This window comes from Salmo salar, chromosome 12 (assembly GCF_965601325.2).
Source record: "Salmo salar chromosome 12, fSalSal1, whole genome shotgun sequence".
Taxonomy (NCBI): domain Eukaryota; kingdom Metazoa; phylum Chordata; class Actinopteri; order Salmoniformes; family Salmonidae; genus Salmo; species Salmo salar.
The window spans coordinates 81,931,489-81,948,370 of record NC_138302.1 but is presented as its reverse complement, the minus strand read 5'-3'; the positions used below and the strand labels follow the sequence as shown (position 1 = coordinate 81,948,370).

General features: G+C 42.6%; 1 protein-coding gene across 1 annotated transcript in view; it reads left to right on the top strand.

The window, feature by feature from the left end:
- The window catches only part of LOC106565813 (MAP kinase-activated protein kinase 3), a 37,386-nt gene that overhangs the window by 1,138 nt on the left and 19,366 nt on the right, over nt 1–16,882 (top strand). The window contains exon 2 of the mRNA XM_014133374.3: nt 14,970–15,109. Coding sequence (XP_013988849.1) covers nt 14,970–15,109 — 140 coding nt within the window. The remainder of the gene's footprint in view (nt 1–14,969; nt 15,110–16,882) is intronic.

Below are 16,882 nucleotides of genomic sequence, written 5' to 3'. Positions count from 1 at the left end.
TTACGGTGTGTGCGTGTGCTGGCAGTGGAATATGACCCTTGCGTAGGGTATCCGTTCCGGTGCTGACTGCACCTGGAAGATGGGCATGGTGGAAAATGCGATGTGCTGAGGCTCAGAACAAATGTGTTACCCTGGTTTTGATTTACACATGTGTGCTTTGCATGTTACATACACTATTCTGGTTGAGAGTCAACAAACTTGTGATCTGACCAAATAGAACCAACATCATTGGCATGATGCAAGATACTGTTATCCTGCTGAGCTAAACGCCTAGGTTTTGCCCCAGAGCTGGTGGAATTCAAGTTTTCTCATCTCATACCTCAAATCTAAATGTATAGGTCATGTAAACAGTTTAGCAGATGTTATAGCGGGTGCAATGAAAAGCTTATGTTACTAGCTCCTAACAATGCAGTAAAGTACACAAATAATACAAAAAAGAAGGAAAAACAAATTTTTAAAATCTAACTAGTCCAATTAACAAGCCAAGTAGTACTGTAACAGTAATTCAAATGCAATCTATACAGTGATGTAAAGTACTTAAGTAACAATACTTGAAAGTACAATATTTTTGACTACTTCACTTTACTACATTCCTAAAGAAAAGACTATACTTTTTCTGACATGCAAAAATACTTGTTCAATTTTGAATGTTTAGAAGGACAGGACATGTGTCAAATTCACACACTTATCAAGAGAACATCCCTGGTCATCCCTACTGCCTTTGATCTGGTGGACTCACTAAACAGATGCTTTGTTTGTAAATGATGTTTGAGGGTTGGAGGGTGCCCCTGGGTATACATAAATAAAATAAATAAAAAACACAATGGTGCCTAGTTTGCTAAATACTTTTGCTTTTGAAACTTAAGTATATTTTAGCAATTACATTTACTTTTGATACTTAAGTATATTTAAAACCAAATACTTTTAGACTTTTACTTAAGTAGGATTTTACTGCGTGACTTTCACTTTTACTTGAGTCATTTTCTATTAAAGTATCTTTACTTTTACTCACTATGACAATTGGGTACCTTTTCCACCACTGAATCTATACATACAGTGTGGGAAAAAAGTATTTGATCCCCTGCTGATTTTGTACGTTTGCCCACTTACAAAGAAATGATCAGTCTATAATTTTAATGGTAGGTTTATTTGAACAGTGAGAGACAGAATAACAACAACAAAAAAAACAGAAAAACGCATGTCAAACATGTTATAAATTGATTTGCATTTTAATGAGGGAAATAAGTATTTGACCCCTCTGCAAAACATGACTTAGTACTTGGTGGCAAAACCCTTGATGGCAATCACAGAGGTCAGACGTTTCTTGTAGTTGGCCACCAGGTTTGCACACATCTCAGGAGGGATTTTGTCCCACACCTATTTGCAGATCTTCTCCAAGTCATTAAGGTTTCGAGGCTGACGTTTGGCAACTCAAACCTTCAGCTCCCTCCACAGATTTTCTATGGGATTAAGGTCTGGAGACTGGCTAGGCCACTCCAGGACCTTAATGTGCTTCTTCTTGAGCCACTCCTTTGTTGCCTTGGCTGTGTGTTTTGGGTCATTGTCATGCTGGAATACCCATCCACAACCCATTTTCAATGCCCTGGCTGAGGGTAGGAGGTTCTCACCCAAGATTTGATGGTACATGGCCCTGTCCATCGTCCCTTTGATGCGGTGAAGTTGTCCTGTCCCCTTAGCAGAAAAACTCCCACAAAGCATAATGTTTCCACCTCCATGTTTGACGGTGGAGATGGTGTTCTTGGGGTCATATGCAGCATTCCTCCTCCTCCTCCAAAAACGGCGAGTTGAGTTGATGTCAACGAGCTCCATTTTGGTCTCATCTGACCACAACACTTTCACCAGTTGTCCTCTAAGTCATTCAGATGTTCATTGGCAAACTTCAGACGGGCATGTAAATGTATTCTTGAGCAGGGGGACCTTGCGAGCGCTGCAAGATTTCAGTCCTTCACAGCGTAGTGTGTTACCAATTGTTTTCTTGGTGACTATGGTCCCAGCTGCCTTGAGATCATTGACAAGATCCTCCCGTGTAGTTCTGGGCTGATTCCTCACCGTTCTCATGATCATTGCAACTCCACGAGGTGAGATCTTGCATGGAGCCCCAGGCCGAGGGATATTGACAGTTCTTTTGTGTGTCTTCCATTTGCGAGTAATCGCACCAAATGTTGTCACCTTCTCACCAAGCTGCTTGGCGATGGTCTTGTAGCCCATTCTAGCCTTGTGTAGGTCTACAATCTTGTCCCTGACATCCTTGGAGAGCTCTTTGGTCTTGGCCATGGTGGAGAGTTTGGAATCTGATTGATTGATTGCTTCTGTGGACTGGTGTCTTTTTTACAGGTAACAAGCTGCGGTTAGGAGCACTCCCTTTAAGAGTGTGCTCCTAATCTCAGCTCATTACCTGTATAAAATACACCTGGGAGCCAGAAATCTTTCTGATTGAGAGGGGGTCAAATACTTATTTCCCTCATTAAAATGCTAATCAATTTATAACATTTTTGACATGCGTTTTTCTGGATATTTTTGTTGTTATTCTGTCTCTCACTGTTCAAATAAACCTACCATTAAAATTATAGACTGATCCTTTCTTTGTCAGTGGGCAAACGTACAAAATCAGCAGGGGATCAAATACTTTTTTCCCCCCACTGTATATACAACACATGAATTTACACAAGATATACTAAGAATGATATGTACAGTGGTAGGTAGCGTGCGCTATTTCAAGAATATGGTATATAAATAAATATGTGGTGTTTATAAACAGTGTACTGAAAATGCAATGTACAGTCCTAGGAGTATTAGGAACATATACACACGTGACACACACAGACATTGTTCTGGTCAAGCAATGGAAAGCTGTCACCGCCAGTACAGGGTTACAGAGGGAGCGATTTACTGTCTACAGCAGTACAGCCGGATCAGAATCCCCAAACCAAGGGCACAGAGTCACACACACCGGACAAGAGGGGGGCGGGGTCAGGACAAAATGATTGGATAGAATACAGAATCAGAGAAGAGAGGGAGAGGAGAACAGAAGAGAGAAAGTCATTTTACTGGGGAGCAGAGTCTTATGTGTTTGAAATTGTCCTGAATTCAAATCAATCTTGTCATTCACATTCAGTTATTAGAGTTTTCAGAGTTTGAGACAAAATACTGCAGAGTGCAATTAGTCGGAAAAACACAATTTGTCAAGTGGATGCTGTGGATAATTAGTACTGAGCATGTTCAATTGGATGACTTTATATTGGCCTGCTGCCTGACATTGTCTGCTATAGTTGCCTATTGCAGGTAAGAAGTTGTGTTGTTTTGGTCTGGCTGACACCTAACTCAAAGTCCTCCTGACTTCAGAGTCTGGAAAGGCTATTTTGATGATGTCGGCACGATGTGTTGATAATTAATGGGATGTCCCTTTTTACGGATTGGTTTTCTTCTGTGTCTCTCACTCACACCCACATGGACAACCACACACAGCCCTCCAAGCCCCGCCCCCTTACAATACAACTGTTGGATTTTCAAATCCAAACAACATAAGGTATTAACCTCCCACGATTTTTAATTTTTATAGAGAACCAATCCAAGCTCAGCCCATTTCTGTGTGAATACTGCATTCACAACGGACTCCTGTCCAGACCAGTGTGTCACTGCTCCCCCTCTGCTGTGTACCATGTGAGTCGCATCATCCAGTCTAGTGTTGTTTAGCCATTTCATTGCAATCACAGCTGGGTGTCTCACCAGGTGCCTGATCACAGCAGTGTAGTTAAGGTTAGGGATAAGGTTAGGGTTAGGTTTAAAATCAGATTTTAAGATGATAAATTGTAGAAATAGGCAGAGTTTATGACTTTGTGGCTGTGGTAACTAGTGACGACCAGGTCACAGTAACCAGGAACTACCCAGGAGTCACAGGGAAAAGCTGCCCTACATGGGCCCTCACTCAGACCTCATTTACAAGCTTGTTTAAGGCTGGAGAGCGAGAGAAATTGAAATAATTAAAATATTGATTGCAGGGACACCACCACCCACTGTATGCCAAATAAAACACAAAGTGTGATGTGGATTGGAAAATATATTCTGGCAGGCGTGTGGTGGTGTTTGTGATTGCACAGAAACCAGCCTCTCTGTTTATACAGTAGTTATTAAACCTTCAGTTGCCTGGGTGAGCCTTGTGCATAAAGAATCACATTGACACTGCTGGTAATTTACAACTCGATTTCCCCTTTGTTTCTAATGCAAGACAAACAGGCATAGAGAGAATGAGGCATGGGGGTGAATGGCTGTCAAGCTCAGTCACTTTTTAATTAAGTCCACTCCTGAGTGCTAAGTGGGTATAGGTTTAATCCACTCTACTAGACCTGGAGTGAAGCCATTATTTTAATCTAATTCAATTAAAGCGATCAGGGTTCTCTCGTCTTGGACTTGCCTGGCTGCCAGCTCTAAGAATCAGTGTCTAGCCTGAAAAGACCCTTTTGTTCCATGAAGGAACTCCTGAGATTCAATTTGCTGTATGTTCCATTAGAACCTCTGTTTGGCAGGTGAATGTTCCATTCTGGAACTCCCATTTCTTCCAACAAAACTTTTACTGCACTCTCTTCATAGCCAAGCTCTTCTTCTTTCAAATAGTTTCTAGATTCATTTCATTGTAAGGTTTTGCATCTATCTGGTTTTAGTCCACTGTTCAGTTTCTTCAGCTTCTGTTCATCTTTGTGGTTGTTCTTCTTATATTATAAGCCATTGGCAGGGCTTTTCCTTCTTGGCAGGGTTAGCAGGGTTGTGGTCCATCTGTGTCCCACTTAAATTACTATGCTTTCGGTTCACATGAAAGTGATCTGAGAATCTGTAGTGTGTAGCAGAGTGAACCTACTAACCGGAACAGTGGCCCCAGCCCCAGGAAAGTCGGCCATGCCAATAAAATCAGTTAATCAGTCAGAGAGGGATGGTGGGATGATATGTATTATAGATTAAACAGGTGCTGTTCATGTGAATGTATATTTCAGGATTATATCTGACTACATACCTCAAAGAGGTATTACTATGAAGTACTATATTAGTACAATGTAACAATGTCTACCTGTGTAGCCTACAATAAATGTTATTAAGATATATTTGCAAAGATTTAGCTACATTTTGTTTCAAGTGGGATCTTATTTTCTCTTGAGTATCATATGTTACTAATCTAATATCAGCAGTATCTCTTCATCTTAACATTCATAAGACCTTCAGTATACACTGAGTGTACCAAACATTAGGAACACAACTCGTTCCATGACAGATTGACCAGGTGAATCCAGGTAAAAGCTATGATCCCTTATTGTCAGTTGTTAAATCCACTTCAATCAGTGTAGATGAAGGGGAGGAGACAGATTAAAGAAGGATTTTTAAGCCTTGAAACAATTGAGACATGGATTGTGTATGTGTGCCATTCAGCGGGTGAATGGGCAAGACAAAATATTTAAGTGTCTTTGAACGGTGTATGGTAGTATGTGCCAAGCGCACTGGTTTGTGTCAAGAACTGCAACACTGCTGGGTTTCACGCTCAACAGTGTTCCGTGTGTATCAAGAATGGTCCACCACCCAAAGGACATCCAGCCAACTTGACACAACTGTGGGAACCATTGGAGTCAACATGGGCCAGCATCCCTGTGGAACGCTTTCAACACATTGTAAAGTCTGTTGAATGAATTGAGGATGTTCTGAGGGGAAAGGGGGGTGCAACGCAACAGTAGGAAGTTGTTCCTAATGTTTTGTACACTCAGTGTACGTGCTAGCTTATTCTTTTTTTAATTCCTGGAGTTAGTGTTTTTTTACACTCCCTACCCTGTTAGGGCTAGGGGCAGTATTTACACCGCCGGATAAAAAACGTACCCGATTTAATCTGGTTACCACTCCTACCCAGTAACTAGAATATGCATATACTTATTACATATGGATAGAAAACACCCTAAAGTTTCTAAAACTGTTTGAATGGTGTCTGTGAGTATAACAGAACTCATTTGGCAGGCAAAAAACGGAGAAGGTTTCATGCAGGAAGTGGCCTGTCTGACAAGGTGTCGTTCTTCTTGTCTCTGTTTATTGAAGAGTGAGGATCTTAGCTGTCCCGTGACACTTCCTACGGCTGCCATAGGGTCTCAGAACGCGGTAAAAAGCTGAATCGTGGCTTTGCAGGCTCTGGCTGAAAAAAAGTAGCGCGTTTGGGTAGTGGCTGGTTACAGTACTGTGAGACTCAGGCGCGTGCCCGCGTCGACCGAAAGCTTTGTTTACTTTCCTCTGTTTAGCTAAATGGACATTCCCGGTCGGAATATTATCGTTTTTTTACTAGAAAAATGGCATAAAAATGGATTTTAAACAGCGGTTGACATGCTTCGAAGTACGGTAATGGAATATTTAGATTTTTTTTGTCACGAATTGCGCCATGCGCGCGACCCTGATTTACCATTTCAGATAGTGTCTGGGACGCACAAACAAAACGCCGCTATTCGGATATAACGCTGGATTATTTTGGACCAAACCAACATTTGTTATTGAAGTAGCAGTCCTGGGAGTGCATTCTGACGAAGACAACAAAAGGTAATCAAACTTTTATAATAGTACATCTGATATTGGTGAGTGCTAAACTTCCCGGGTGTCTAAATAGCTAGCCCGTGATGCCTGGGCTATGTACTTAGAATATTGCAAAATGTGCTTTCACCAAAAAGCTATTTTAAAATCGGACATATCGAGTGCATAGAGGAGTTCTGTATCTATAATTCTTAAAATAATTGTTATGCTTTTTGTGAACGTTTATCGTGAGTAATTTAGTAAATTGTTAGCGAATTCCCCGGAAGTTTGCGGGGGTATGCTAGTTCTGAACGTCACATGCTAATGTAAAAAGCTGGTTTTTGATATAAATATGAACTTGATTGAACAAAACATGCATGTATTGTATAACATAATGTCCTAGGGTTGTCATCTGATGAAGATCATCAAAGGTTAGTGCTGCATTTAGCTGTCTTCTGGGTTTTTGTGACATTATATGCTAGCTTGAAAAATGGGTGTCTGATTATTTCTGGCTTGGTACTCTGCTGACATAATCTAATGTTTTGCTTTCGTTGTAAAGCCTTTTTGAAATCGGACAGTGTGGTTAGATTAACGAGAGTCTTGTCTTTAAATAGCTGTAAAATAGTCATATGTTTGAGAAATTGAAGTAATAGCATTTCAAAGGTTTTGAAAATCGCGCCACAGGATTCAACTGGCTGTTACGTAGGTGGGACGAATTCGTCCCGCCTAGCCCAGAGAGGCTAGCTACTTACTCCTTTAATCTATTTTCTTCACTTTATTGGTTGAATAGAGACTTAGAGCTCTATTCAATCCATACTGTGGTAGTTCAACGTTACAGCGTAATATCCATGTAAAGGCAATGTTCCCGCGTTAGTGGAGACTGCATTCACGGTAAACGCTGCATATGTCAGAAATTACCTTTACATTTAACACGCTATCTGTATACAGATTGAATAGAGCACTTATAAAGGGAAAGGTATGTTAGACAAACTGTTACTGAGATACACAGATCAATATGCAGACTGCCCTCAACCATGAACAGTCTCTAAACTTCCTCATTTACATCAACGTGTAAAGCTTTGATGTTGTGCCAGTGTGTGTGAAAAGGTCTATGAATTGAAAATATGAGATTCTTAAATGGATATCAGGACACAATGCTCTGTTAGGAAGGGGCTGGGTAGATTAAACCAGATTAAGCCTGTCTCACTGCCGGGGCCTCAGCAGAGAAGGGGCTGATTGGTTTAGAAAGGAATCAGGGACAGGTGTGCTCTTAGAGCCCATAGTGTCTGCAGAGGGCCCAGATGATGTCACCTCACATTAGAAATGAGTCCATTTGAGGATCAACTCACTCAACTTTGTGTGTTCTTGTGTGTCTTAAATCAAATTCATTACAACAGGTTTAGAATTTACAGTGAAATGCTTACTTTTGAGCCCTTTCCAAACAATGCAGAGATAAAAAGTATGAAAAATTTGCTGGAAAAAAGGAAATGGCAACACAATAAAATAACAATTACAAGGCTATAAGGGCACAAGACGAGACATAAATGCAGACACAGGAGGCAGATGGTAAAGCTCCAATATTTATTATAACAAAGGGAGTAGGCAAAGGCAGGTCAGGGACAGGCGAGACTTCATAAACCAGGTCAGAGTCCAAACAGTACCAGACGATAGGCAGTCTCGAGGTCAGGCCAGGCAGGGGTCAGAAACCAGATCCGAGTCCAAAACAGTACACGGGGATAGGCAGGCTGGTAGTCAGAACAGGCAGAGTGGTCAGGCAGGCAGGTTCGGAGTCAGGACAGGCAAGGGTCGAAACCAGGAGGACTAGAAACAAACAGAGACTGGGAAAAATAGGAGCAAAGAAAAATGCTGGTTGACTTGGCAAACAAGATGAACTGGTACAGAGAGACAGGAAACACAGGGATATATACATTGGGGATAATAAGCTACACCTGGAGGGGTGGAGACAATCACAAGGACAGGTGAACCAGATCAGGGTGTGACAAAGGCTATTGTTACGAACCAGCTCGTAGCCCATAACAAAGAGGAAGACAATGTGGAGATATAACAAGCATATTTATTAAATAAAGTAAACTATATCCATGTAACAATAGTATGTGTAGTCAGTAGTGTGAGTGAGTGGATGTGTGAATAGATGTTAATAATGAGGGGTTTTGAGAGGTGCCACAACCAAAAAGCAACAGTGGGTCTGCATGGAGAGAGTCTTCTCAATCTATGGGAGAAAGGTGTATTTATCCCCGAGACAGAGAGCTACCCCAGAGAGGTTAATAGGATGTCAGTGGGCGGAGCCGGGAGGGTCGTCAGCAAAATTGGACAGGCCTGTGCTCGGGTGTGTCTCGGGGATAAATACATGAATGAATGGGATGGCTGCCGTTTCACTGGCCCCTAACCAACTTTGCTATTTTGTTTGTTTTTTCAAATTTTTTGTAACTCATTTTGTATCTAATGTTGTTGCTACCATCTCTTATGACCGAAAAGAGCTTCTGGACATCAGAACAGCAATTAATCACCTCGAACTGGATGAAGATTATCTTTAATGAGTCTGACATGAAGGATATACTGCTTCCCGGAGACCAGGCCCTCATCCCGTCATTCGCGTGAAGTACAGGGGGCAGAGGTCTGGATGCCTTGCGAGAATTTGTCGGCGAGTGAGTAAACCACCACTACCCTCGGTATTATTGGTAATTACGCATTGTATCCCACTGTCATGGAAAAACCCCCAGCACGCTGGTGGATTCCCCCCAAGCCATGGATGTGCCCCCGAGACAACTGCTCAATCCACTGACACCACACAAAAATAACAAACCAAATAACCATGCCCAATGTATTCCAAAGTGGAACACGTCGCTAAGCCTAACAAGGGAAAAGAAAGTCTTAAGCTTCGGGTAGCAAATAGCACTAACCTACCCAAATCTCCCACTGAGGTACACAGCAGACTGTACTCACCTCCTCGGACCGATGTCGCAACAGCAAGTAGAGCAAGAGTTTCCAGCCTGGGAAAGGGCCTGGAAACGAACTAATGTTACTCTCTCCAACGCAGCACACAACCAACTATCCACTGCAGTGGCAAGTTTACCAAACAAACAGCAACCAAAACTAAGGACCAAACAGCACAACTCAAAAAAACGAACAAAAGATGCAAACAAAGCACCTAAAGAGTTTAACACTAACTCCACGTTTTCTCCCAAACATAATACACTTACCAGTTAACTTAATAACACTAGTATTAGGCCTACTGGCATAGTTTTTCATGCAACGCACCTGTTTGATGACGTCACTGGACAATCAAAATTACTGATACATCTGGAGTGTAATAGAGATTGTGTCATCTGTGGATCTGTTGTGGTGGTATGCAAATTGGAGTGGGTCCAGCGTGTCTGGGATGATGGTGTTGATGTGAGCCATGACCAGCCTTTCAAAGCATTTCATGACTACAGATGTGAGTGCTATTGGGCGATAGTCATTTAGACAGGTTACCTTGGCATTCTTGGGCACAGGGACTATGGTGTAGTATGCTTGAAACATGTAGGTATTACAGACTGGGTCAAGGAGAGGTTGAAAATGTACTGAAGTTTTCCAACGTTGCTGGTCTTGCCTACATTACATTTACATTTTAGTCATTTAGCAGACACTTATCCAGAGCGACTTACATTTACTCAAATTACGAATTAGTCACAGGGAATTTCTTCACTATACAGGAAGTTAAGGGCATGAGGCCATAAGCTGTCTGTTTCTTCAAATGAGGACCCATAGAACACAATAAGGCGAGGTCGAAAATGTACAGGTTAGGATAATGTATTAATTTCATGTGGCAGCGTTCGAAAATAAACAAATTCATTGGACCAGCGCCATTGCTGATTATATTCTACAGGATTAGCATTGAAAACGTGACCAGAGATCGGGTAGTAGAGTGCCTGTAGATAATTTGAAAAACGTTTAAATTTAAACAATAACAGTAAAATAGTTATGCTATGTGTTTGCTGAGTAGTTAGCTGAAATTCACTATGATTGTGTTTATTTTCCAAGTTTGATGGCAAACTTTGTGTACTGCTAACATTCACTTCCTGTAATTTTCTCTCATATTGCTAGTCCCATTGTTTAGAATTCTTCCGCATTTATGCAAAGACTTATGGGATATCAGAATCCTCTTGTCCTAACCTGTGTATTTTCGACCTAGCAATAAGGTATCCAAGATTCACTCTCACATGCTCTCCAGATACTGGACAGGATTACGGACCACTCTTTTAGAGGTACCCTGGGCACTGTGGGTTGTGAAGATAAACAGACATCAGTTAAAGAGGCCAACGGAAGTCCTTTGCTTCCACTTTCAACACACCCTGCAACAAAAAGGGAAGGACTTCCTCTTTATGGAGACTATCACTATAGGCATGGGTATAAAAATACACTCACACACTCATTAATGATAAAGAAGACACGCCTAAGCACATGCATACTCTAAACCAGCCAAACTCAACTGGCGGATTGCGGTCCGGACCCAGAGAAGGGTCAATCCAGACCGGACATCATCGGATTTTCTTATATAAAAGCTTTAAAATCAACCGGGTGCAGCAGCCTCTTTATCACTGTCTCTCTCAAAGCAACACCCGCCTCTACTAGTCCCCTTCTAATCCAATCCCGTGGTTATATGCAAATACAAAGGGCTGCGTCTTAACCAATCACATTAATCCAAATATCCTCCGCGGAACCTTGGGAGAAGCAGGCAGAATGAAACAGAAAGATTTGACAGCGGTTCTACTGTAAATATCACAGCTAGAAGGAGCTTAGTCACGAGTATCTTTGTTAATATGGCTTGTTAAAAATGTTTTTGCACAAAACCAATGTGCCTGATATGCAGTGAGTCCATGGCTCTCGTGAAAAGTGCCAATGTTAAGCTCTATTATGACACCAGGTATAGTAAATGCGATCAGACGTATCCCCTGAACACGGAGGTGAGAACAAACAAGATTAACCAACTCATATCCCAATATGAAAGGTCCACCAAAGTCCTTGTCAATTCCCTTACAGCCCAACAACATGCAATGGAAGGTTCACTGAGGATAGCTTTGGTTTTGGGAAAACACAAAAAATATTTTTTCAGACGCTGAGATGATAAAAGGATGCATGTTTGAAGTTGCTGACACCTTGCTTGAAGGTAAACAAAAAGATGAGCTCAGGGAAAATCTCAAACAGGTCCCACGGTCAGATTCCACAGCAATGAGGAGAACTGAAATATTAGCTGAAGATTTAACTCCACAACTTGATGTTGCCATTCAGAATGCAGCATGCATTTCATTATCTGTGGATGAATCAACAGATAACACTGAAAATGCCTAGCTTCTGGTGTTCGTCAGATTTTATAACGAAGCTGCTGCCAATGACTGGAACGAATTGCAAAAATCACTGAAGCTGGAGACTCATATCTCCCTCACTAACTTTAAGCATCAGCTGTCAGAGCAGCTCACAGATCACTGCATATGTACATAGCCCATCTGTAAATAGCCCATCCAACTACCTCATCCCCATATTGTTATTTATTTATTTTTTTGCTCCTTTGCACCCCAGTATCTCTACTTGTACATTCATCTTCTGCACATCTATCACTCCAGTGTTTAATTGCTAAATTGAAATTACTTCGCCACTACGGCCTATTTATTGCCTTACCTTCCTAATCTTACCTCATTTGCACACACTGTGTATAGATTTTTTTTCCTATTGTGTTCTTTTTTTGTTTATCCCATGTGTAACTCTGTGTTGTTGTTTGTGTCGCACTGCTTTGCTTTATCTTGGCCAGGTCACAGTTGTAAATGAGAACTTGTTCTCAACTGGCCTACCTGGTTAAATAAAGGTGGAAAAAATATGTAATAATCTAGAAGCACACACACGAGGAGAGGATATCCATGAGGCCATCAAAGGGATGCTGACAAAAAGGGGGATAGATCTGAAGTCAGTAGTATCCATCACCACAGATGGAGCTCCAGCCATGATAGGAAGAGGGAGGGGACTGGTTGCACATTTGAAAGAGGACCACTCTGACCTGACATCATATCACGGCATCATCCATCAATCTGTCCTGTGTGCCAGTTTGGGAAAATAGTATTCTGAGGTCATGACAACGATGATGAAACTGATAAACGTTTTGAGTGCCACATCATCCCTACAACACCGCCTGCTACGAGGCATCCTGACAGAGGCCAATGCCAGTTTTGATTACTTACTACTGCACAACAATGTCAGATGGCTCAGGAAAGGCAGGGTTTGGGAACGCTTTTGGGCCATTCAGGAGGAAATCAAAGCTTTCTTATCACAGCAAAAGAGTGACAAGGCAACTCAGTTTTCTCTGCTTTTGGAAGATGAGGAGAAGATGGAAAGAGTTGCATTTTTGACAGACATTACATCACACCTTAATCAACTGAATGTTAATCTGCAGGGACGGTTCAACACCGTGTGTGATATGATAACAGCAGTCCTGGCTTTCCAGAAGAATTTTGAGCTTTTCAAGAATGATCCCCAGGGAGAACTTGTCTACTTCCCCAATCTTCTGGTGCAAACTCAGGGAGACAAAGATGTTCTCAACCATGTTGATTTCATCCAGAAGCTGATGGATAACTTCAAGGCTCGCTTTGATGACTTCACTGTTGGGAGAGAACTGCTGCTGCTCATCCAGAACCCTTCTTGGTCACAAGTGTGGCAAAGTTGTCAGAAGAAGTAAAACAGATCTTCAGATGGGTAGATGTTGCATCACTGCAGATGGAGTTGATTGAGCTGCAAGAAAATGTGTCTTTGAAGGAGTAGACTGGTGATTGTAACCCTGTCACTTTCTGGGGAAAGATGGTGCCTGCAGCTGATGTCCCTGTTCTCAAGAAACTGGCACCGTACATCCTGACCATGTTTGGCTCCACATACAGCTGGGAATCACCCTTCTCCACAATTAACTTTATTACAAAGAAATACCGCACCAGGCTCACCAATGAACACCTGCTCCAGTGTCTCAGAGTTGCTCTCACACTTTTGTGCCAAAGTTCTCCTGGCAATGCCAAAACATTGGCTGGAGACAGAAAGTGTAATTTCTCTCATTAATGCAGGGCAAGGCCCAGAGTGACTTATACATGAACATTGCATGGCCCACAGTGACCTTCTGTGCATTCAGATGATTATTTTTGTTGAATTATCCTTTGTTCTCCAGAAAACATGCACTTTATTTTATTTAAATACATTTGTTTTTATTCAAGGCCCAATGGTTCACGGTGCACTTTTTGCATAGACAATTATGCAACCACTTTTGTTTTTCAGCAATGTTGTAATTCATTCAAATTCTTAGTCTCATTTAATGTATTTAATGTACATTTTATATAACAACATGTTTCCAAAGTCGTAGATGACTATGTTTGTTACTACGCTGTACCACAGCGCCAATAAAGGACGATATCCTTCCGCACCTTTGCCACCTCGGGAATTTGTGTCACTGGACCTTCTCAAATAGTAGTTGAGTACTTCTGGTCTAAACACACAAATAAAAACACACACTAATTCACAATATAAACATGCATCTACCCTAAAACGAAGAATCATTTTTATTATTTTGTGTGAAATGTATATAAAACCTAGTTCCTGCTTCCTATAGTAACATTGTAAATCTTCAAAAAGGGTTGATGACTGTTTTGGTTGAAGTTTTGACAGTCTATTTTATTAACTGCTCTTAACAACACATGCCTAACTTGGCCACTCATAGGCCATTCAGTTTGGATGGATGATGCCATGAGGATATGATGAGAGCTTGTCTCTTAGGACCAAATCCTAACTTTTGTCCACTTTACCTGTGTTAAAAAAATGCATTAATTGTTCAGTGAGGGAGACAGGCTGCCGATTATGACTTCTGTTATCGAATGAGACCTTTAAGTCCGTTTATAGCCAGTCATTCTAAAACCACAGCTGTCTAGATGAAACTCCATCTCTATCCGCAAGGGAAATGTACAGTAGCTTCCACATTTCTCACCATCCACATTATCATATCATTTAATCTGTAAAAGGTGTGTTAGAGATTGTGTAAGGTTGTGGTAAAGAATGAGTGGTAGCCAGACTGGCTGTGTTGTGTTCTGTTCTCAGCTGCAGCTCTGTGACTGGCTGGTCTTGTATCCAGCTGGAGCCCACTCTGTCACTGTCAGCGCCCAAAAATATCCTCTGATGGAAGACAGGTGCTATGTCAAGGCCTGCTGTGTGTGTGTGCATGCGTATTCGTGTGTGTGTGTGTGTGTCTGTGCATGTGTTATGTCTATTTCAAGTTTTGTGTTTCAAGGTTTGTGTTTAAGTCATTGCACACACAGGCCCCCTAACATGTATGGTAGGGAAATGAAAGAGCGAAAAAATACAATTCCTACCCCACCTCTTCCTGTTTCTCTCTCTCTCAGATCCTCTATGACAGTCCCAAGGCGAGGCGGGAAGTTGAGCTACACTGGCGGGTGTCGGGGGGGCCATACATCGTTCGCATTCTCAGTCTGTACGAGAACATGCATCATGGGAAGAAGTGCCTGCTCATCATCATGGAATGGTAGGATCCTGCCCTATCAGCTCTTTTACCCAGAATCCTCAGCTCTCTGTGGGAATACAAGTTGTATTGCTCTGTCCTCAGCCACTAGCCATAAACTATTGACATTGTGCCAATCCCTCATAGCTTCTCTTTGACACCATTAGGCTTGATGGAAAGCTCACTCACTTGGCCTTGGTATGTCTATGCAGGCCAAGTATGTGGCAGGCCTGGGCCATGGCTGGGGCTCCACCTGTGCCTCACAAAAAAATTACACCCGACTCTCTTGATATACTGTAGTATTCTCTCATCCTCTGGTCAATAAACCAGTCAAGTGCCAAGGAAATAAAGAACATATGGTATGTGGAATTTTAAACATGACATAAGAAACATAAACCTCATGTTTAGATACTGACAATTATTTCCCTTGAAGTGCATTTTCAGAGACATGGGAGTATAGTGCACTGACCAGTCGTAGACAGGGAGCCTGACGGTTCAGAGCTGAGTTAAGGGTGTGTTCTCTGTAAAGTCATTTCTCTTTGTGGTCAGCTCTTTCCAGTCTCAGAGAGGGTCAGAGGAGAGCACCAGCTCAGCTCAGCTAGCGTAATGAAGGAGAATAGTCGGTAACTGAGTTGGACATAGATGTTGGATTTGCATTTACATTACATTTACATCATTTAGCAGACGCTCTTATCCAGAGCGACTTACAAATTGGTGCATTCACCTTATGATATCCAGTGGAACAACCACTTTACAATAGTACATCTATATCTTTTTTGGGGGGGGGGGGGTTAGAAGGATTACTTTATCCTATCCCAGGTATTCCTTAAAGAGGTGGGGTTTCAGGTGTCTCCAGAAGGTGGTGATTGACTCCGCTGTCCTGGCGTCGTGAGGGAGCTTGTTCCACCATTGGGGTACCAGAGCAGCAAACAGTTTTGACTGGGCTGAGCGGGAACTGTGCTTCCGCAGAGGTAGGGAGGCGAGCAGGCCAGAGGTGGAGGAATGCAGTGCCCTTCTTTGGGTGTAGGGACTGATCAGAGCCTGAAGGTACGGAGGTGCCGTTCCCCTCACAGCTCCGTAGGCAAGCACCATGGTCTTGTAGCAGATGCGAGCTTCAACTGGAAGCCAGTGGAGTGTGCGGAGGAGCGGGGTAACGTGAGAGAACTTGGGAAGGTTGAACACCAGACGGGCTGAGGCGTTCTGGATGAGTTGTAGGGGTTTAATGGCACAGGCAGGGAGCCCGGCCAGCAGCGAGTTGCAGTAATCCAGACGGGAGATGACAAGTGCCTGGATTAGGACATGTGCCGCTTCCTGTGTAAGGCTGGGTCGTACTCTGCGAATGTTGTAGAGCATGAACCTACAGGATCGGGTCACCGCCTTGATGTTAGCGGAGAACGACAGGGTGTTGTCCAGGGTCACGCCAAAGCTCTTAGCACTCTGGGAGGAGGACACAATGGAGTTGTCAACCGTAATGGCGAGATCATGGAATGGGCAGTCCTTCCCCGGGAGGAAGAGCAGCTCCGTCTTGCCGAGGTTCAGCTTGAGGTGGTGATCCGTCATCCACACTGATATGTCTGCCAGACATGCAGAGATGCGATTCGCCACCTGGTTATCAGAAGGGGGAAAGGAGAAGATGAATTGTGTGTCGTCTGCGTAGCAATGATAGGAGAGACCATGTGAGGATATGACAGAGCCAAGTGACTTGGTGTATAGCGAGAATAGGAGAGGACCTAGAACTGAACCCTGGGGGACACCAGTGGTGAGAGCACGTGGTGCAGAGACGGATTCTCGCCACGC